At 40.9% G+C, this 23,253-nt stretch overlaps 1 protein-coding gene across 1 annotated transcript in view; it reads right to left on the bottom strand.

The window, feature by feature from the left end:
• Positions 1-2,186: 2,186 nt before the first annotated feature.
• Positions 2,187-23,253, bottom strand: part of MBTPS2 (membrane bound transcription factor peptidase, site 2) — a 45,233-nt gene continuing 24,166 nt past the window's right edge. The window contains exons 6-11 of the mRNA XM_002719970.5: positions 18,067-18,185; positions 10,898-11,078; positions 8,628-8,722; positions 8,064-8,259; positions 6,950-7,025; positions 2,187-5,114 (exon numbers count right to left, since the gene is read on the bottom strand). Coding sequence (XP_002720016.1) covers positions 4,892-5,114; positions 6,950-7,025; positions 8,064-8,259; positions 8,628-8,722; positions 10,898-11,078; positions 18,067-18,185 — 890 coding nt within the window. The 3' untranslated portion in view covers positions 2,187-4,891. The remainder of the gene's footprint in view (positions 5,115-6,949; positions 7,026-8,063; positions 8,260-8,627; positions 8,723-10,897; positions 11,079-18,066; positions 18,186-23,253) is intronic.

Genomic DNA, 23,253 nt, shown 5'->3' with positions numbered 1-23,253 from the left:
TGTAAATTATTTGTAAAAATGTAATTCCTGAATAATGAAAACAAGAAGGTAATGATCACTACAGGGAAGTATGGACAAAAATGTAGATAAGCAATTTACAAAATAACACACATTTAAAAAAATTATATATGTTTTAAAAAATTATTTGAAAGAGATGAAGGGAGGTGAAGGAGAGGGGAAAACAGAGAGATCTTTCATTCCCTGTTTTACTTGCTAAATGCACACAACTGCTGGGGTTGGGCCAGATCAAAGTCTGGAACTCAATCTCCCACATGGGTGGCAGATACCCAGCAACTTGGCCATCAACTGTTGCCTCCCATGGTGCACATTAGCAGAAAACTGAAATTAGAATTGGAACTGGGACTTGAACAGAGACGCTGATGTGGGATGCAGGTGTCCCAAGTGCATCTTAACTGATGCACCAAATGCCCACCCCTACATAACTTTAAAAAAAAAAAGGAAATCCAACCTCTTTTCCAATTAAAAAATATACATTAACATGCATATGTAAAAGAGCCTTTTCTGAAATACAATATTCCAAACTAGCTTTCTACTGTCTAATTTGGTGTTTGCAAAGGCAATCCTAGCCCAAATTCTTTCTTACACTGGTTTGTTACAGTGTCTCTAAGATACCATTACCGTAAGATCAGATTTGAGTGTTGGCTTATGTCATCATCAATGAGGACGCTCATGAACACAAGTTATTCTGAGTGGAGTCGCTAAACAAAATCTTTAGCCAACAGCTAAAATATTATAATTTTTGGTCCTTTTTAAAGGACTGGTTAATGCTTACACTTTTTGAAAAAATAATTTATTTATTTGAGAGACAGAGAGAAGAGACACATAAAGAGTTCCCACCCACTGGCTTACTCTCCAAATACCCACGACAGCCTTGTATCAGTTACAAGAAGCCATTCCAGAGGCACTACTAAGGAAAATTCAAGAGTGTTTCTACATACCAAATACAGGGGAGCTCTTTGATAAAGGGCAGCAGGCAGTCTTATATATTTTGTATTTAAAAACAATACACTTAATAACTTAAATAATAAAAAAAGACAATACACCATTTTTATTTTCTCATTTCACTATGTTTGGACAAAAACATCATAACAGACTGTCACTAGTCTACAGAACAGTTGTTACAAACTACTTTGTATCAATGTGTTTTAAAAATGAAGAAAACACTGGGGGTGGGGGGCGTTGTGGTGTAGCATGCTGAGCTACCATCTGCAGCACAAGTCTCAGCTTGCTAATGTGCCTGGAAAAGCAGCAGGGGATGGCCCAAGTGCTTGGACCCCTGTACCCACATGGGAGGCCCAGAAGAAGCTCTAGGCTCCTGGCTTCAGCTTGGCCTAGCCCCAGTAGTTGCGGCCATTTGGAGAGTGAACCAGCAGGTGGAAGATCTCACTCTCTGTCTCTCCTCTCTCTCTGTAACTCTGCTTTTCAAATAAATAAATAAATCTTAAAAAAAGTAATAATATGAGTATTTCTAATTGTTTACAGAAAAGGAAAAAAAGGTTACATACTAAGCATATGTAAACTATTGTTTGATTAGACATGAAAAGAAAAAGACTGCATACTTTAAAGGGATGAACTTTATGGTATTCAATTATATCTCAGTAAAGCTATTAAAATAGTTTATATAATCAGTCATTCAGCCTTGTAGTGGGATGAAAGAGGAGGAGAGGAATGCGACAGCAAAATCAGGAATTGAGCTAAATTCCCAGTCTATTATTTGGCCCTTAGTAATGCACCAGAGATAGAAAGAGAAAGAAACAGAATGGGAGGGAAGGAGAGAGGTTGGTGCTAGAGAAAAGGGAAGTCCTGGGGCAAAAGGTCAAGAGGAACCAAATGTCACCGCTAAAACACTTTAAAGAATTCTTAAAAACATGAACTATCTTACAGAAGACTTCTGCCAGACATTAACAGAATGAAACCTGATAGTCCTCTTCTTTCATCCACAAACCAGCCATTTCCAAAACTGCAGCAAGAGTACAGGAAGCTTATTTAGAAGTCTTACTTCCAAAGGCTGCAACAACTTTCATATACAGATTACATGAATAAAACTATAGGCTGTTTTTAAAACCAACTCAGATCTTACCATATGTAATGGGAACAATTCTTATAGAAAAGGAACACAAAGTTTTTTTTTTTTTCCAAAAAATGACAACACTTAGATGCTGATAAACAGAAAATGCTGGTACACATTTATTCTTTTATTGCTAAACATCAAATGCTGGGAATTATGATATCTTCAAGTTAAAGCTTAAGGATGAATTACAACACAGTCAAAAGATTGATAGAAAAAAAAATACCTGTGCACCATTAGTATGTAGACATTCAATAAATATCATAGGACAACGTGACTGAGAGCCATATATCTATGAAACACATGTTTACAATCTGCTGTTAGAAGACACATAGACCTATATGAGTGATTATCAAAAGGTTGAGTTTAACTGCATGTCTTTTCAAGCTGAGATGCTGAAAAGTATACATTCTTTACAGATTGTAGGTGACTTTAAAAAACTGCTAAAAAATGTAAACAATGCAGAGTCGGAACACTGAGAATAAACTTTTACTGTTGAACAAAGTAACAACACAGAACACTTCCTTCAAATTCTTGAAATAATTAGTTTTTCTAATTATTGTATAGAAAACCGTATGGATTCTTTCTATAAAGATGATAATACACCAAGGACACAAAGATCTTCCAAGTTTTTTTTTATGTTAACATATATTTACAGTAACTATTCAATAATACTTTTTACAGCTTACTTAAATAGAGACATGCTTTTCTAATCCATAAATAACATTAATCATCATCCATTCAACCACATTTATTTATTAAGTACTTATGACGTCTCATGCACTGTGCCAGGGATGCAAATACAAATACATGGTCCTTGCTCTAGAAGTGCCCACCATCAAGCTGAAGAGACAACACATAACATTTGCTTTCTTAGACAATGAGGCTACTTCACAATTGGTACTAATTGCTCAGTTTGCGAGTAGAGTGGTTCCCAAACCCTGACCCTATGGATCAACAGACCAAAGTGTTTAACACATTTTGATTTTGTTTTTGTACCCATAAAAAGAAGCTAATGGATAGCATTTATTTTATTAAAATCTTTTCTCAGTTTTTTTAAAAAAATGACTTGTACATATACAACATTTTCTTAGTAAACTTCTTAGTTCATGTAATTGAATTAATTATATAGGTATTTCATGGCATTTCCCAAGCTCTACTATCTGAACAGGTCTTAGCATTACTATGCTAATATATTTTGATCCCAAATGGCTGTCTACCTAATAACAGAACAAATGCCATATTTTCTTGGATAAAACAGTAATTTGCATGGTTTTAGTGAGTAAGATTAATTGATGACTACAGTCATTAATAAAATGTCGAAATTATACTTAATATAATTTCACTTTAAGGCGGCAAAATTTTTAATACAATCTAAAAAGTTTCTTAAAAATGATGAAAACATTTTAGTGCTTAAAGAGCAACTCAATGGCCCAAGAAAAGTGACACATGGAATATCTTACTTACTGAAGAAATTGGATATGTGATTATTAATGAATTATTGCCTTTTATTACTTCTTGAGTGTGTGAGAGAAACATGTATTTTTCACCAAGGAAACAGCATGCTCGTGTCCTTCTAAGACCAACAGCTTCACACTGACCAGTTGACTTCCCCAGTTTCTGAGGGCTGCATCTCCACAACATAAGACCTCGAACCACATGTGGCTCTTTCAGGCTCAAGAGTTCATTCCCAAGCTCTGGAAAATCTGTGTTTTTGCTCATATGTAGCCTTTCTTACACTACTACCATGTCTTCATGGACCCACAGAGGTAGCTTTAGGAAAGAGATGGAAAGCAAGGACCAGGTGCTTAATTACCTGACACAGAGTAACATGGGAGCCGCTGGTGATGAGAGTATGGCTCAGGGCTTAAGTTTGTTGCTTCTTGAAGACAGGAACCCTGCAGTTGGGCCCCAGATGGCCTCAGTAGCACAAAAGAAAATGTCTACCCTGGAAGGGTTCCAAGTTTCAAAGTTCTATAGGAAATAGAAAGCAGGACTGCTAAAGATCTTGTGGTCTGGCTTTAGATCTGTCAGAGGACCTGGCTTAGTGCTGAGGTTTAACCATGACTGCTAGGAGACACTTCCTGCAGCTCACTCCAATGTCAAGGCTGGTGCTGCTTTATAAGGGTGCGGAGATGCACTACATACATTATGTCTCATAATATCAAAGGCCCTATTACTTAGGGTTCATTTATTTGGCATCACTTGACAAAGATTTTCCCTTTCATGTCAGTAGATTCTTTTACAGAATTTTATTAATTATAATCAGGCCTCAGTTTTCAGAGTATAAAATGATACACCATGAACTATTAAAATACTTTTGAAACAAGACAAAGAACAAGACATACAGGCCAAGAAAATGCTCACTCTTTGACTTGGCCAAAGTCTGGACTCCTTAGAATTGTGACTAATTAGGCTTTTTCAATAATTTTATCCAATTAATTCCACCTAATTCTGTTCTCCTTTATACTATACAACGATATGTAGTCACACAAAATGGTATTACATGAATGAGTCTGTACTTGTTTAGAAAATGTCCCACACATATCTGAAGTGTGTATTTTCAGTCTTTAAAACTAGAATGTAGTCATGGACTGTGTCTTTCAGTTCTTCTGCTCACCCCCCTCCCCTTACTGCAGTGTGTGTATACTTTGGATGCAGGAGGAGTTCAAAGTTGTTGGCTAACGTGGAATTTTAAGGACATACTTCATATTTCATACAAAGTATGATTTTGAGGGGCAGTGGGTCTTACCACAGAGGTGTATACTGTAACTGAGAGATTTTGCCAAAGGAGTGTACATATTACCGTGCTGTAACCATCCAGAGTCCCAGAGTGACGTTGGCAGCCAAAAGGACACTGCCACCAAGCAAGATGAAAAATCCTATCAGATCTTTGACATCGTTGTCTCCAATCACTGAGGTAAGGGTGGCATCCAGGAAAGAGTTTAAAATCCACTGTCCATCCAAAGCAAAGCAGGGCACTGCATTAACAATAGCCAGAGCTCCTGAGAGAGAAATCAGGTACCTGGATTATAATCGGTTAAGGAGCTGACCGTGAGGTCTGAGTGGAAACCACATTTCTGAGTCAGGAGATATTTTACTGACTAAAATTGAGATCACAGTTGACTTACCTGCTTTAAATCTTTGTCATTCCTTATTTGGTCTCTGCTATTTAAAATAAACGAGTTTACATTATTTCAAAGTTCAAAAACCTAGACTACAAAAATAAAGGCCAACCACTTATAAACTAAGCCAATCTATAATGAACTCTCAGGGGGACTAAGCCTTTCTAATCCTTTAATGATACATGGGAAAGGAAGGTGGAAGGATTAAGAAATAAAGGAAAATTACTTTTTGATTCTCACGGAGTATTATTTTGTATTAGCACTACAGTTTGGAGATGATTTGGCTCCCCAACTCATGAAGACATTTAAACTCTTAATTATTATGTTAATGGATAACAGGATAATGCTAATGGTAGATGAATTAATGGTAAGACTTGATGTAATTATGGTACCTGGGAAGTGGGTCTAGTGCGAAGTCTTTAGATCTCTGGGGGTACGCTCTTGGAAGGTGGTTCTTGTGAGAGGGCTGGTTTTGTATTTCAAGTTTGGCCTAGCTGTTCTCTCTACTTCCTGGCTTGTCAGTAATCCTTCTGTATACTCTCCACCATTGCCAGCCTCTTTCAGAGGCCAGATTAATGAGACCACTCGATCTTGGACTGTGAACCTCCAAACCATGAGATGAAATAAACTCTCCTTCAGAAATAGCTCAAATATTTGAGTTAAAGTAACAAAAACCTGACAAATACAATCAGGAAACACAAAGATTCTATCCTTTGAGCCCTACTTTAGTTTATTATCTGTAAGACTATCAACTCTGTGACAGGACTACAAACTCTACAAGGTAAAATCTTGATTGTATTATTTGGGATAACTGCTTATTTGTTTTCCATTTCATTTTGCTACATATCACTGAAGAAAAAATTTTTAAATATTTCAAAGTGACAAAAATAAAGAATTCTTGCAAAACTTTCCATTAATTAAAGTTCCACAGATGAATTTTTAAAAATTTTCATCTTTTATATGCAAACATAATATGATATAGACAACATGAGATTTTGTCCCGTGAAATGCTTTTAAGTAGCGGAAACTTATCTTCCTTACACGTTCCTCTTTGAGACCAATATAATTCATGGTTACGCGTATGATTCATGATCCACTTGGTTAGAATTAAAAGGCTCAGATAAGACAGAATTCATCACCTCCCTAGTAACCAAAGCTTTTATTCTTTATAAACTTACTAAAAGGTTTTAAATCTGTAAATTAAATTCTCAATTTATATTCAGGTTTCCTTCCCTTTCATATCCTAACTTTTCTCCCTCCCTGATCAATCTTTCTCTTCTGACTTTGTCCCTCCTGTGTACAATCTGATCTCTTTCAACTTTAAAGTATCTTTTTTAGTTGTCAGTGATTAAGTGATACTTATAAGGTCCTTACTTGTAATGTTCTATTCAAATTAAACTGATCAAGTTCTAAGCAATACACTTTTCAAAGCATTTTTTTTTTTTGGTATACTGGCTGCTCACTTCTGATCCAGCTCCCTGCTAATGTGCCTGGGAAAGCAGCAGAGGATGGCCCAGGTACCTGAGCCCTTGCACCCATGTAGGGGACCCTGATGGAGCTCCTGGCTCCTGGCTTCGGCCTGGCCCAAATCTGGCCATTGTAGCTGTTTGGGGAGTGAACCAGCGAATGGAGGACCTCTCTCTCTACCTCTCTGTCTTTAACTCTTTCAAATAAATAAATCTTTAAAAACAAAACAAACACAAAAAAAAACATTTTTACACACAAAAAAGGATACTTGACAAATGTTTCCAAAACCACTGGAAGATCTATGCTTAGAAAGTTGAAACGTGGGATAAAACTGGTGATGCTCACTAAAAAAGAAAAATAAGGAATAAGGAATGTTATTCATACAGGTAAGTAACAGCATTATGAACTTTACCATATGGTCAAAAACCGGACTAGTTCTAAAATGAGTAAGAAAGCCTTTCATAAATATATGTAGGCAGGTTATCTGCATCACATATAAAAGCATTCAATTATTCTGTAACATCTAATAAAAGTAGTAGAATGAAAAAATTCATATACTAGTCTGTACTTACATTTTAAGATGAGAGTAAGATAAAGCTGTCTATAACACCAAGTATGACTACCAAACACAGAGTCTGACTTAACGAAATACTATAATTTTTATCATGAGTCCTCACTATTTTAAAGTGTCATAATATCAAATCACATTTACTCCAACTACTATGATACCTAACCTCTTTCTGTCTCAGTATTTTTCTTCATTGTTAAAACAAGGATGGAGACAAGAGGATTTTTAAAGTCTCTTCTAAAAAAAGTTTTCTACTATTTGTGGATTCCATAATCCTGTTTTTGTTGAAAACATTTAAAACATTTAAAAACTATTCTGTAATTAGAACCCATGGTACACATTTCTGAATTACTTTAATTTGGGACAGCCTTCATTTGTTGAGTTTCTGAAATCATATTCATTTAAAATTCACATGTTTTACATAAATTATTTTATAATCACATCCCCTTGCATCCAGGTATTCTCTAGGGTATGCCACTTTTGTCACTGTTTTGAGGAGCTCAGATAAGTTTAATAAGCTCTCAGTGAAGACATGAGGGATCATATATTTGACTTGAGCATCAACCGTGGGGTAGGAAGAATGTACCACTCTTTATAGGCAGGCACGGGATTCAGCTCCATCTTGCTTTATAAATTCAGATTATATTCTTACTGCTTAAATTTCATTTAAGCTTAAGAACAAGTCAGCAATACTTATATAAGAGATCAAGCAAAAAATAAGTAAAACTAACGCAATGATTTTTAGTGAGTTTCTACAAATAAGAATATATGTAATTTTAATGATTTTCTAAGGGTTTACTACAATAATACACACCTGTGTAGTGGAGATGCAGTGGATGTCCTACATATAACATATCTATCTGAGGTGGATGTTTCACTTTTATTAAGCGAGTGTGAGTTTCCAAAGATGGTATTATACAGAAACTGGAACTTGAGCTTTTCTTACAGTCTTTATTGGTTCTACAAACTTGGGTGGCTTCAATTGCTTTCCGGGCAGGTAGACATGTATGCTATAAATAAAATATTACTTAGTCAATATTAAACATGATTTATTAAAAACAAAAATCCAAGTTACAGTCATTCAATATTTTTCATAGCACCCAGTACACTAGGAATGAAGTTCGTATAAAAGAAATACAATTTATGTATACCTACTATAAGTTAGAGTCAATGACCTCACTTTGACCAGATAAGGTATTACCATTAAAAATTTTTAAAGATTCACAGATGAAATATGGCACCTGAAATGTAGATTTTTAATAAAATAATATAAAGTAGATAGAGCAAAAGGGAGTTTTCACAGATTCCATTTTAGCTGCTCATGCTTACTTTGTAATGAGTTTACAAGACAAGCCAGACTGCCTCAGAAACAACTTACCAAACGCTTATTAAAATTATTTCTGTAGGAAAAACACACATCTGTGAGGCTGTGATTGTTACAGCATTCGGTAGAACCATCTAGCCGTTTGTATGCTAAAGAGAAACACAGTGTTTATTAGAATCTGTTACTCGGAAGTACAATGGCAATAAAAATTTTGCTTTTAAGACAAAGAGAGTAAGTAAAATGGCACATAAATTTGGAAGCAACTGTGTAATTCAGAACTGACAGCTACTCATTACAATTTGATTTTACATTACAAAAAAAGATCCACCTAATTTGAAATCAAGAAGCAGCACTTATCCTAGGAGAGTTTTCCTCATATAAACTTACCGACCCATAAAGCTAGAGTTCTAGGGTCTGAGTACGTTTTGCAATAGTAACTCCAGGGCCCTTTCTGAAGTAGATAGTGAAGAAGCGCCTATCTACTTCTGAAAAGTTTGGAAGATGTTAAGTGGCTCTTGAGAATAGAGAACATTTGTACATATTTAAACCTTAAATAACCAGGTTGTCTCAGTGAACAATATTCACATTACTAAAAGGGAAAACACCAGAAACTGGGTGCCTTCTGATACGATGCAATAGGCGGTACCACTTACTACCCTTGAAGTATTTTTTAAAGATTCAAAAGGATCCTGAATCTAATCTAGACCTAATCACTGGTTTATAGTAAATTGGGAGACATTTGAACATGTTAGTGACGTCATGAAGATGAGATAACCAAAAAATTTGAGAATATAGGAGATTTGAGAAAATAAAAAACTCAGTGTATTCATTAAACAAATCCAGTTCAAGAAAATGGGGGACTTATGACAAAAGACTTCAAAGACATACCATCCAACTTAAACAAGCCAATTATTTTAAAAAATTAAGGAAGATTAAATGCTAACGAGATATTAATTTTGTAAGGGATAGTGATGGTACTGTAAATCATGCTTAAGGAGTCATCATCTATTGAGGACAGGCTGAAGTTTATACATGATATGATAGGATGCCTGGGAAGTGCTTTAAAATAATCCCCCCAAAACTGACTTGCTTAGATGAAACAACTGGCAAATTGTTAATAATTGTTCAATCTGGGGGAATGACACATGAGAGCTTGTTTACACTGTTTTGATATTGTCTGAAATATTTTTATAATAAAAAAGTTCCTAAAATGGATTATACACGGAAGATTAAATTTGAAAGAATTTAAAAACATAGTTCTAACTATTTTCCCTTTGCTGCAAACAGTACTTTAGAAAAATTACCAGTATTAGTCACATTTGCTTACACCAATAGACTTAGACAAATGTCCAGGGTATTTTTTGCCTAAGACACAGTCTCTGAATATAATCTATATTTTCTAACACTTTCCCTGAAATTTTGTATAAAGAGTTGGGAAGTTGATGTTTCAAAGCTGAACAAACTCAAAGTAAGTTCAGCAGGTTCTGAGAATAAACTTGCTTCAGCCTTGTCACTTGCTGCACAAAGCAACATATCTGACTTCAAAGGATAACTTTGGAAGTCAAGATAATTTCCACTGGAAGTCTGCCACATGAAATATATAAAATATCTACCCCAGATAGTGTTGGACATGGCACTGTCCAAATGGCAACCACTAGAATTGCTTAAGTTATATTTCAACACAAAGATGTAAGGGAATCTTTTCTAATTCTCAGGAGGGGTTTGTGTTTGCCAAGTTCCTTTTATTTATTTTAACCTTTCCTTATTGCAAGCCTGTGTTGGAAGCACAATATATTAATATAGAATACTTATGCTTTGACTTTTGTCTATGTGGTTGTTAACCATCAACTGTTAATCTGTTCTGACATAAGCTTAGACAAAGGACAATTACATCTCGATACACATATCACCTTTTGTTTTACATTTTACAAGTATAAATTAAAACAGTACTATTTATCTATATACACGCATAAAGATAATATTATATTAGGTGGGATCCAATTACTGGAGTTCAGTTAATTGGTTAAGGTTGAACTTAAATGCTGATTTAACAGTTTTTTGAAAGCAGAAAGAATTAGATACATGAAGCCTGAAAGTCACATATGATATTACAAACATAATTAGAAGATCAACAACAATGTATAATAAATGAAATTTATATATTAGTATTTCACCAAGAAGAGTGTCTATTAGTTCTGGCATATTGTTTTCCTAATTTACTTTAAAAAGGTTAGAACAAAATAAGTGTAGGCATAGTCTAAGCATTAGCAAAAGGCAGGTTTTGGTGTTTGAAGCATTACATTATATTGAAGAAACATACACACCTCTAACAGGGAAGCTTAACTGTTGTAAAGTTGATGCACTTATACAATAGCCAATCTGGGGCTCATAGGCAATGGTATCTAGACATTCATTCCAATCTTGCACATTAGTAACAGGGCAATCCTGTAGATGGGTAACAAGATCTCCCACAAAAAGGCCTCTGGGTCCAATAGCAGGTGAGTCCTTGGGAAGAGGGCAAAACCAGATCAGATAATGCATGAAAATAAGCTATGATTAACCTGAACAAATAAAAGTTAAAAGGAATGAGAGAATTAAACGGAGTATCTTGAATAGTGCATAAAATAATCCAGCTCTGAATCTAAGACATATAGTCTAGAAAATTAACAAAATAAATTTAATTACAGTTGTTTCCCCAATTCTCAAAGATTTTGAGTTTTGCACAATTGAAAAACAAATCCACCTGCCAAATGTCAACATTAAAATGATCAAGTTTTGGGGCTGGTGACACCAGCATCCCATATGGGCATTGGTTCATGCTCCACTTCCAATCCAGCTCTCTGCTAATGGCCTGGGAAAAACAGCAGAAGATGGCCCTCGTGGGAGACCCAGAAGAAGCTCTTGATTCCTGAATTTGGTGTGGCCCAGCCCTGGCTATTGTGGCCATCAGCAGATGGAAGCTCTCTCTCTCTCTCTCCCTCTCTCTCTCCCTAACTCTGTCAAATAAATAAATAAATAATCTTTTTTTTAATTTTAATTTTTTTATTTTTTGACAGGCAGAGTGGGCAGTGAGAGAGAGAGAGAAACAGACAGAAAGGTCTTCCTTTGCCGTTGGTTCACCCTCCAATGGCCGCCGCGGCCAGCGCACCGCGCTGATCCGATGGCAGGAGCCAGGAGCCAGGAGCTTCTCCTGGTCTCCCTATGTGGGTGCAGGGCCCAAGCACCTGGGCCATCCTCCACTGCACTCCCTGGCCACAGCAGAGAGCTGGCCTGGAAGAGGGGCAACCGGGACAGAATCCGGCACCCCGACTGGGACTAGAACCCGGTGTACCGGCGCCACAAGGCGGAGGATTAGCCTAATGAGCTGCGGCGCCGGCCTAAATAAATAATCTTTTAAAAAGCCTTTTAAAATGATCAAGTTTTTCCCAAATTGCTAGTTAATTTTTTTGATGAAGTAATCATCAGACTACCTTCACTTTCTTATATCCTCAGTGAATGAAACTGTAAGACAAATCCTTATATAAACACCATTCCAAATATGCAGACAATAGCATCAGCACAATAAATACATAAGCCAATTGCTCACAAAAGTTATTTTCCTCTTTCCAATGTCTGAATAGAAGATTTGATGCCATCATAGTAATTTTTGTCTGAGGGAGTGTGGGGAGCAACCCGGACTGGACTAAGTTACTGGAATTAAGACTTATTCTATGCATCTGCTCTCCCACAATATGGCGCTGAGAAGGGAGAAACAGCTTCTACACAGCTGCCTCCAGTTCAACCAATAAACTGTAGGACCTGCTCCTGATTGGAGGAGAGCAGCGTACTCGGCGTGTGGGTAGCAGAGTTGGGATTGGTGGAAGAGGACTATAAAGGAGGAGAGAGACAACATGCACCAGGAACATCTAACGGGAACATCCACCTGAGGAACACCTGTGCAGCCCCCGAGAGAGCCGGCCGGTGGTGTGCCGCTCCCCCGCGGAAGTGGGGAAGGTGGCAGGGGGAACCGCCCTTCCACGGAGGTGGAAGGGATGGTAGCCAACCCGGGAAGGACCAGCAGTAAACCCGGGGAGGGCCGAGCAGACAAAAGAACAGCGCAGGGTCCTGTGTCGTTCCTCCACGAAGAGGGGGAGCGACATAATGGTGCCGTGACTCGGATATGAAGCCTAGGCAGGGTTTAGTGTCGCTCCTCCACGAAGACGGGGAGCGACATAATGGTGCCGTGACTCGGATAGGAAGCTTAGGAGGGAAGAAACGGGAAGAAGTGGAAAATACCGGAGAGAGAGACTAGCAAAGAGCCTAGGGGAAAGCCGCACGAAAAAGGTGCCAGAAGAAGCTATTGAAAGCCTAGGCATAGACTCGGATATGGACTGTGAGAAAGAAGTTAAGGCCGAAAGCGAAAGTGAAAGCTAGAACAAACAGACTCGGATACGGACTGTGGGGAGAAGCCAGGAGAAATGAGGGAGGAATATTGTTGGAAGAAAACTTAGGGAAACATACCGGGTAGAGAAAAGTGTTAGGGAAATTGAAGCTGCGGGGGCAGGCCGAGGCGGAAACGTAAGCCAGCTTGGGATTCTTCAAGTCAGCCCGGGGAGCAAAAGGCGAAAATCTGGAACCAGAGGCAGAGACGTGGGCCGCCAGGTTGGAATTCGCCAGGTTAGTCCGGGGAACTTGGACTGAATGCCGGTGGTGGCGGAAACGTAAGCTATGCTGTGTGACTCGCGGAAGCCGCCACGTGCAGAGAGCGCGCGGGGCGTGAATAGATAGGGAACGCGGGGCTGGCACAAGGCCGTGGTGCGGGCGCGAAGGGCATGGAGACCGCGGAGTGTGCGCGCGAAGCCGAGCCGCGCAGAGCCGGGAGCCCGCCGCAGGGCGGGCGCCGGGAAGCCGCGCAGATGAGAGAAGCGCGGGCTGAAGCGGCTCAGAGCCGGGAAGTCGCCGAGAAGCAGCCTCGGGGCGGGCGCCGGGAAGCCGCGAAGATAAGAGAAACAGAAGTTTAGAAGTAAAATGAGAGAAATAGGAATGCTGGTAGATAGAAGTAAAATAGGAGAAATAGGAATGCCCGGAGATAGAGAAATAGAGAAAAATAAGGCCTCCCCACAACACGCACGGCAATGAGAGAGCTTGGATTCGGTCTGCCTTATTAGTAAGACGATAAGCACCTGTGGGCGGCTGCAGGTCACCGAAGACAGGCATGTTATCAACACCAATAAGTCTCCCCACAATACGGCAATGAGAAGGCTTGGATTCGGTTTGCCTGATTGATAGGGCTTGTAAGCACCTGCAGGCAGTTCTAGCAGAGCAGAGCATGCGCTGCAGGGCACCGAACTCAGGCACACATCAGCGCCTAAAAACCTCCTCACAACATGGTGAAGAGAGGACCCGGACTCGGTTTGCCTGATTGGTAGGGCTTGTAAGCACCTGTGGACAACTCCAGCAAGCAGAGCAGAGTGTGTGCCGCGGGGCACCGAAGACAGGCGCGTATCAACGCCAAAAAAATAAAAAGAAAGGGGGATCTGTGGGGAGCAACCCGGACTGGACTAAGTTACTGGAATTAAGACTTATTCTATGCATCTGCTCTCCCAAAATATGGCGCTGAGAAGGGAAACAGCTTCTACACAGCTGCCTCCAGTTCAACCAATAAACTGTGGGACCTGCTCCTGATTGGAGGAGAGCAGCGTACTCGGCGTGTGGGTAGCAGAGTTGGGATTGGTGGAAGAGGACTATAAAGGAGGAGAGAGACAACATGCACCAGGAACATCTAACGGGAACATCCACCTGAGGAACTGTCGCTCCCCCTCTTCGTGGAGGAGCAACACAGGACCCTGCGCTGTGCTTTCGTCTGCTCGGCCCTCCCCGGGTTTGCTGCTGGTTCTTCCCGGGTTGGCTACTATCCCTTCCACCTCCGTGGAAGGGCAGTTCCCCCTGGCCACATTCCCCACTTCCGCAGGGGAGTGGCACACCGCCGGCCGGCTCTCTCGGGGGCTGCACGGGTTCCCTTAGATGTTCCCCATAGATGTTCCTGGTGCATGCCGTCTCTCTCCTCCTTTATAGTCCTCCTCCGCCAATCCCAACTCGGCTGCCCACACGCCGAGTACGCTGCTCTCCTCCAATCAGGAGCAAGTCCTACAGTTTATTGGTTGAACTGGAGGCAGCTGTGCGGAAGCTGTTTACTTCTCTCCCAGCGCCATATTGTGGGAGAGCAGATGCATAGAATAAGTCTTAATTCCAGTAACAGTCTAGTCCGGTTTGCTCCCCACAGATCCCCCTTTCTTTTTATTTTTGGCGTTGATACGCGCCTGTCTTTGGTGTCCCGCGGCACACACTCTGCTCTACTTGCTAGAGTTGCCACAGGCTCTTACAAGTCCTATCAGGCAAACCGAATCCAAGCCTTCTCATTGCCTTATTGTGGGGGAGACTTATTAGTGTTGGTTCGTGCCTATCTTCGGTGACCTGCAGCTCATACTCTGGTCGAGCTGCTTGCTGGCGCTTACCGCCTTAATCAGGCAGACTGAATCCAAGCCTTCTAATTGCGGTATTGTGGGGAAGCCTTACTGATGTTAATTCGTGCCTGTTTTCGGTGACCTGCGGCGCATAAGCTGCTAGCCGCCCAGGTGCTCATCGCCTCACTTAATCAGGCAGACCGAATCCAAGCTTTCTCGTTGCCATGTTGAGGGGAGGCCTTATTTTTCTCTATTTCTCTATCTCCGGGCATTTCTATTTCTCCCATTTTACTTCTGTCTGCCAACATTCCTATTTCTCTTTTACTTCTAAACTTCTGTTTCTCTTATCCCCGCAGCTTTCCGGCACCTCGCCCCGCCGGCGGGTTCCCGGCTCTGCGCCGCTTCAGCCCGCGCGCCTCTCTCATCTGCGCAGCTTCCCGGCTTTGCGCGGCTCGGCTTCGCGCGCTCCGCGGTCTCCACGCTTAACCCTTTCGCGTCTGAACCACGGCCTACGCCAGCCCCGTTCCCTATCTATTCACGCCCCGTGCTCTCTCTGCACGCGGCGGCTTCCGCGAGTAACACAGCGTAGCTTACGTGTCCGCCACTAGCATTCAATCTAAGTTCCCCGGGCTAGCCTGGCGAATTCAACCCAGCGTACGTCTCCGCCCCACGGTTTGGCTTCCCGTCCTTTGCTCCCCGGGCTAATCAGACGGATCCCAACCAGGCTCACGTTTCAGCTTCTAGTTTCAACTTTTCGCCCCCTATTCCCGGGCTAACTTGAGAATCCCAAAGTGGCTTTCGTGTCCGCCTTGGCCTGCCCCCCGCGGCTTCAATTTCCCTAACATTTTTCTCTACCCGGTATGTTTCCCTAAGTTTTCTTCCAACAATATTCCTCCCTCATTTCTCCTGGCCTCTCCCCACAGTCCGCGTCCGAGTCTGTTTGTTCTAGCGTTCACTTTCACTTTCGACCTTAGAGATTTCTCCCAGCTTCCCCCCGTAGTCCGTATCTGAGTCTATGCCTAGGCTTTCAATAGCTTCTTCCGGCTCCTTTTTCGTCCGGCTTTTCCCTAGGCTGTTTGCTAGTCTCTCTCTCCGATATTTTCCCAATTCTTCCCGTTTCTTCCCTCCTAAGTTTCATATCCGTCCTAGGTTTCCTATCCGAGTCATTTCTTCCCTCCTAAGTTTCCTATCCGAGTCAGGTTTCCTATCCGAGTCACGGCACCATTATGTCGCTCCCCCTCTTCGTGGAGGAGCAACACAGGACCCTGCGCTGTGCTTTCGTCTGCTCGGCCCTCCCCGGGTTTGCTGCTGGTTCTTCCCGGGTTGGCTACTATCCCTTCCACCTCCGTGGAAGGGCAGTTCCCCCTGGCCACATTCCCCACTTCCGCAGGGGAGTGGCACACCGCCGGCCGGCTCTCTCGGGGGCTGCACGGGTTCCCTTAGATGTTCCCCATAGATGTTCCTGGTGCATGCCGTCTCTCTCCTCCTTTATAGTCCTCCTCCGCCAATCCCAACTCGGCTGCCCACACGCCGAGTACGCTGCTCTCCTCCAATCAGGAGCAAGTCCTACAGTTTATTGGTTGAACTGGAGGCAGCTGTGCGGAAGCTGTTTACTTCTCTCCCAGCGCCATATTGTGGGAGAGCAGATGCATAGAATAAGTCTTAATTCCAGTAACAGTCTAGTCCGGTTTGCTCCCCACAAGGAACACCTGTGCAGCCCCCGAGAGAGCCGGCCGGCGGTGTGCCGCTCCCCCGCGGAAGTGGGGAAGGTGGCAGGGGGAACCGCCCTTCCACGGAGGTGGAAGGGATGGTAGCCAACCCGGGAAGAACCAGCAGCAAACCCGGGGAGGGCCGAGCAGACAAAAGAACAGCGCAGGGTCCTGTGTCGTTCCTCCATGAAGAGGGGGAGCGACATAATGGTGCCGTGACTCGGATATGAAGCCTAGGCAGGGTTTAGTGTTGCTCCTCCGTGAAGAGGGGGAGCGACAAGGGAGTATAACACAGAGTTGAATATATCAACTTAAACTTCTACAAAAATGCTCTGCTGGGCAGTCTGGGTTTCATCTTTCTCATTCACGTACTAATCAAGCTTGGCTCTCCTTAACTACCGGTCAGACATGTTCAGGGTGGCATAGCTGTAGACTACGTTTTCTCTTATACATCTTACGAGTAGAGTTACAGAGAGAGGGGGAGGGATCTTCCAACTGCTGGTTCATTCCCCAAATGGTCACAACAGTTGGAGCTGGGCCACACAAAAGCCAGGAGCCAGGAGCTCCTGGGTCTCCCATGTGGGTGCAGGGGCACAAGCACTTGGGCCATCTTCTGCTGCTTTCCCAGGTGCATTAGCAGGGAGCCAGATGGGAAGTGAAGCAGCCAGGACTTGAACTGGCTCCTATATGGGATGCTGGTGCTGTAGGCAGAGGCTTAACCTGCTACACCACAGCGCCAGCCCAGGAGCAGGGACATTTGACTCAAAAGCAGAGATATAAAAATAAACAGCGGGGGCCGGTGCTGTGGCTACCACCTGCGGTGCCGGCATCCCATGTGGGCACGGGTTTGGGTCCTGGCTGCTCCACTTCCGATCCAGCTCTCTGCTATGGCCTGGGAAAGCAGTAGAAGATGGCCCAAGTCCTTGGGCCCCTGCACTCACATGGGAGATCTGGAGGAATCTCCTGGTTTTAGATTGGCACAGTTCCGGCTATTGCGACCAACTGGGGAGTGAACCAGTGTATGGAAGACCTCTCTCTTTGCCTCTCCTTCTCTCTTTGTGTAACTCTTTCAAATAAATAAATAAATATTAAAAAAAAATAAACAGCAAAGGTAACAATGCATTTTATCAATAAACTACACGTAGAACAATACTATGTAACTCAGAACAAAAACAATTTTTCATGGTATTCTTAAAAAGATAATCTGTTTCACACCATTTTATTAGATGTTAAAGGATCACAGTAATTTCTTCAAAAGCAGAGCATTCTCTATGAGGAGAAATTAAATTAAATCTCCTGACATTCAATAGTAAGTATCACATCCCAACATCCATCATTTACCTCAGCGACTTCAGTGATGAGCACTCCAACTCCAGTATAGTAAAATGGCAAAAGAATCACAGGGAGGAGAACAAGGGCTAAAATACCCAGGAGTGCCAGGACGAAATTATGCCAGATACCTGAAAATACAAGAAAAGTGCAATAAGCTCAATAAGGGGAAGGAATGACATAGGTAGCTGAAATCCATAGCTCTCGAGCAGTCTGATAACTCAGTAAAGACGCCAGAAGAAGCTGTGAGGCAGAGAGATCCACTTATCAGCACAGCACAAAGACATTCAGTTAGAGGTGAACTTCATTTCACATACTGAAGTCTAAAATGAGCATTTAATAGTCACAAAAATAGTATCTTCTAAATATATCCTCTTTTCAGAAAATGTATATATCATTAAAGCATACTTGTGATCTTTGAAAGAAACTTCAAATACATTCAAATAAAAGTTAAGGTGAAATAAAAAAAAAATTCTTGCTGAACTGTGACATGGAAACCTAAATAGCACTCAGACAAAGAGAATGTTTATATGTTAAGCATTAACCTGCTATGGAGAGTAGTATTGGTGGGATATATATTCATTTACATCACGTCATAGATCATAAAGCAACAAACCATAAAGAAAAAAACCCTAAAATCCATCTGATCAAATCCACCAATCTCATCCAACATATATTCAACCTTTGCAGCCATGCAAAGGAAAACTTTCCCACCTGTAATAATATATAAGTGATCACTCTTCTGTAGGTGAGGTGGTCTTAAATAGCTTGATTTTTACATTTCAGTCTTTTATAATTGCAACTCATTTTATGTATCATGTGATTTACAAATATTCAAATGTTTAGCCAATTATTACTGAGTAATGCATCCTTTTGTCTACCAAATTAATTTTACTTCTTTAAAAAAAGATATATTTATTTATTTGAAAGTCAGAGTTATACAGAGAGAGGAGAGGCAGAGAGAGAAAGAGGTCTTCTATCTGCTGGTTCACTCCCCAATTGGCCACAATGGCTGGAGCTGTGCCGATCCAAAGCCAGGAGCCAGGAGCTTCTTCTGGGTCTCCCACACGGGTGCAGGGGCCCAAGGACTTGGGCCATCCTCTACTGCTTTCCCAGGCCATACCAGAGAGCTAGATCAGAAGTGGAGTGGTCGGGACTTGAACCGGCATCCATATGGGGTACAGGCATTGCAGGCAGCGGCTTCACCTGCTATGCCACACCACCAGCCCCAAAATTTACTTTTAACATACACTACATTTCCATCTATTCATTAGCCTATTTCTGGGTTTTCCATTCTTTTCCAGATTATTTTAGTTAAAGTAAAACAACTGTAATTACTGGTAGTGACAACAGTAAAGTATTTGCTAGTTAAATACTTTGACTTTATTTTATTTTTTTGATTATTTACTTTTTATTCTTTTGGATATATTTGAGAATCTTTTTTTTTTTTTATTTTTATTTTTTTGACAGGCAGAGTGGACAGTGAGAGAGAGAGACAGAGAGAAAGGTCTTCCTTTGCCGTTGGTTCACCCTCCAATGGCCGCCGCGGCCGGTGCGCTGCGGCTGGCGCACCGCGCTGATCCGATGGCAGGAGCCAGGAGCCAGGTGCTTTTCCTGGTCTCCCATGGGGTGCAGGGCCCAAGCACCTGGGCCATCCTCCACTGCACTCCCTGGCCACAGCAGAGAGCTGGCCTGGAAGAGGGGCAACCGGGACAGAATCCGGCGCCCCGACCGGGACTAGAACCCGGTGTGCCGGCGCCGCAAGGCGGAGGATTAGCCTAGTGAGCTGCGGCGCCGGCTCTTGAGAATCATTTTTTAAAAAATATGTATTTATTTGAAAGTCAGAGTTACAGAGAGGTAGAGCCAGAGAGAGAGGTCTTCCATTGCTGGTTCACTATCCAGATGGCTGGAGCTGTGCTGATCTGAAGCCAGGAACCAGGAGCTTCTTCTGGGGTTCCCACACGGGTGCAGGGGCCCAAGCATATGGGCCATCTTCTATTGCTTTCCCAGGCCATAGCAGAAAGCTAGATAGAAAGTGGAGCAGCTGGGACTCGAACCAGTGTCCATATGGAATGCCAGCACCATAGGCGGCAGCTTAGTCCACTATGCTACAGCGCCAGCTCCAGAGAATCATTTTTACAACCACTAAATATTCAAGTTAGGATTTCTACACAATTTCACATTTCTGACACGGGAACATGGCATCTTTCCATTTTACCATTCTTTTACATTTCTCACTAAAGATTTGTTAGCTTTCTCTATTGAGGTCCTATATACTGCTTACAAAATGTTAATTTTTGATTTTTTTTTTACCATGTCACATTACTTGCGGAAAGTAATCATTTCTTCTCCTTACATTATCTGGCTGTTTCAAACACACGGGAACAATACACTAATTTTTGAATATTTATTTTGTAATCAACCGCCAAATTGAACTTTCCATTTAGGATTGCTTAGTTTTTAACCTCACCTCTTGGATTTTTAATTATGATCATTTATTTCTTCTAACATTCATACCTCAGTTTCTCCCCTCTTTTGGTCTTTCAGCAGTGGCTAGAATTTCTAAAACAATGTTAAGTAGTTGTGATGGCATGTCTTGTCTTGCTTTCTTCATGATTTTAATATGAGAGTAGTTAAGCAACAGCAGGGCATGGATGGAATTGAGGGTCAATTTTATTGTGGTCTATATACTAACTAGTGAAACTGGTACAAGAGTACAAAAATATGACCACAGGTGAACAAGGGTTTAAGAATGATATCACGGGTCAACCAAGAAGAAAATCTATGGCTACGATTGAGGCAGTAAGTACTAATAGGCTTGAAGCTATTTCTAGTAATTATTAGAAGGGCTATGGTTTACAACAAGACTGACTTGTGCTTAGCATAGCTTGGAAACAAAAAAAGAAAACACGACCACCTTAATCCTATAAAGACACAAGAGTGATTTTCAGGTTACTAGATGACTGATCATTTATAGTAGTTACATCTGAAAAATTAAAAATCATCACCTAGGCAAAGCTACAGCTAACTAATCAAAGCATCATTTCTATGGTTACTAAATGTTTTTACTTTACCTCCAATAAATTCGAAACTGACTGATAATAACAACATGGTTCTCAATATTTAAGAAAGATTTTTTGAAAATTTAATATGGAGCCAGAAAGGACAAATTTTATCTTCATGAGTTAAAGGTTAATTTATCAAGAAAATCTAAAGAATTTCTTAAGGCAATTTACTCTTCACTTAGGATTGGATAACAGATATTGTTTAATCCTCCTCCCAAAAATTCTTTATACATCAATTAAAAATTTAAAGACCTTCACTTATAATGTACTCAGGAAATATCCCATGTCATTTTCTCTCTTCCTTCCCTATCGAATTTCAGACAAATCACTACCAACTTTTTCTTTTCAAAATCAGCATATAGTTCACTGTTTGAATAACTAGCTATTACATATACAACACTTTAAAGTTGCATTATACAACTAGATTTAAGTATTCTTCATGAGACTAATATAAATGACACCCTGGAAGTGAGACGACATTTGAAGAAATGAAATGATATCTTCGTAAGTTTAAAACCAGTAAATTAGGCAGTGGATATATTTGGAAATGTGGCTCTATAAATACATAATTTATGTATATCCCCAAATTCGTGGGGAACACAAAAAAATTTCCCATGCTATTTTCCAATTTGGTGGCAGCACCAGAGTGAGCTCACAGCTCAGCAAATATTAAGCAAGAAATGAGACACCAGACACTACTCTCTTCTTAGACAATTCCAAATCTTCGCATTTGCCCTCTCTCTTTCAGGGCAAGACAAGCATCTCCTTCCCTTGAACCCCTTGCCTAGGAAACAGGGCAGGGCAAAACCGCTCAATTCTCTACATGGCTGGCAATTCACAGCCGTGAAAGAGAAGGTGATGGGCTGGGTGATGTTCGGACAGCACAACTAGATAATTCTATGCCAATTATTAAGGAGATGTGTGGGCACAATTATTGGTGGTGATATACTTCCTTGGTCTTCCATTTGGACATTATTTAGCAATTATAAAGGTAAAACAAAAAAAATCTTGCTTTCACCCTAACATTAAATGAATTAAAATGTTTAATTGGCTTTAAAAATGACTGAAAAATACATTTTGAATTTAAAAATCCAAACAGTATTGGAGGAACTAGTAAAAAAGTCATTTTCCTAAGTGTCATTTCTTGACCACTGGTCCCATGAATCACAGTCAACCTACTATTATTTTCTATTTTATCCCACCAGATATTTTCTCTGCCCACACCAACATATATAGGATGATATATATGTAAGTGATAATTTATGCAAGGTATGAAAACAACAAGTTTTTTTAAATAACTTTTAAATAAAACTTAATAGTAATACTTAAGAGTAGCTTTAAAGGATTTTAAAGATGATTATCCATTAAACAAATCATCTCAATAACTGAAAAATGAGTGTGGTGTGTAGTTACAGGTTATGTTTCATGCATGTCTTGAAACATGTACACACAAACACAATAAAAGGCTTTTCAAGATATCGTTTTAAAACTCATTCTCCCCTTAATATCTTACGTCCTGTCCTATGGTAAAGATAGTTACATGAACCCAGGGGTTCACTTTAAGAACTGTAGGTTGGCAGCTTGAAATTGGCCATGGTGGGAGTGTTTACACCACAGAAACTAGCCAATTGCTAGCATCCCTACCCTCTAGACCCAGTGTTAAAGCTTCACTAGCACACCATTAGATAACTACTCCTTGCACACCTAGTCTTCCCTTTTTCTATTTCAGTTTTTCTCAGGGAATGGAAGTAATGGAGATAACCCTGTCTTACTGGCTGGAATGTAGCTATGATGCAGTTGGACACAGAAGCTGCATGTTGAGAACAGCTAACAAGCAAAGCTCACAAGACACAGCCTGAGTTTTCCCCAAATCACAGGATATTATAATCCACACCGAACTATTTGCATTTGGGATGCTTTATGACAGTTTAGCTGTCAGAGCAGTCAGATACCTAGCTAACACATGTTCCATGCACCATATTTACAATGTAAAGGTTCCTTCTTTTTAAAGTCACTAAATTCCAGACATAACTAAAGCAGTTCTGGTCCAGGACTTGTTGGGTAAACAGTCTATCACATACAGATATATCTTTTTTTTTTTTTTTTTTTTTTTTACAGGCAGAGTGGACAGTAA

The sequence above is a fragment of the Oryctolagus cuniculus genome, chromosome X (genome assembly GCF_964237555.1).
Source record: "Oryctolagus cuniculus chromosome X, mOryCun1.1, whole genome shotgun sequence".
Classification (NCBI taxonomy): domain Eukaryota; kingdom Metazoa; phylum Chordata; class Mammalia; order Lagomorpha; family Leporidae; genus Oryctolagus; species Oryctolagus cuniculus.
The sequence above is the reverse complement of the archived record's forward strand: the minus strand, read 5'-3'. Positions and strand labels throughout refer to the sequence as shown.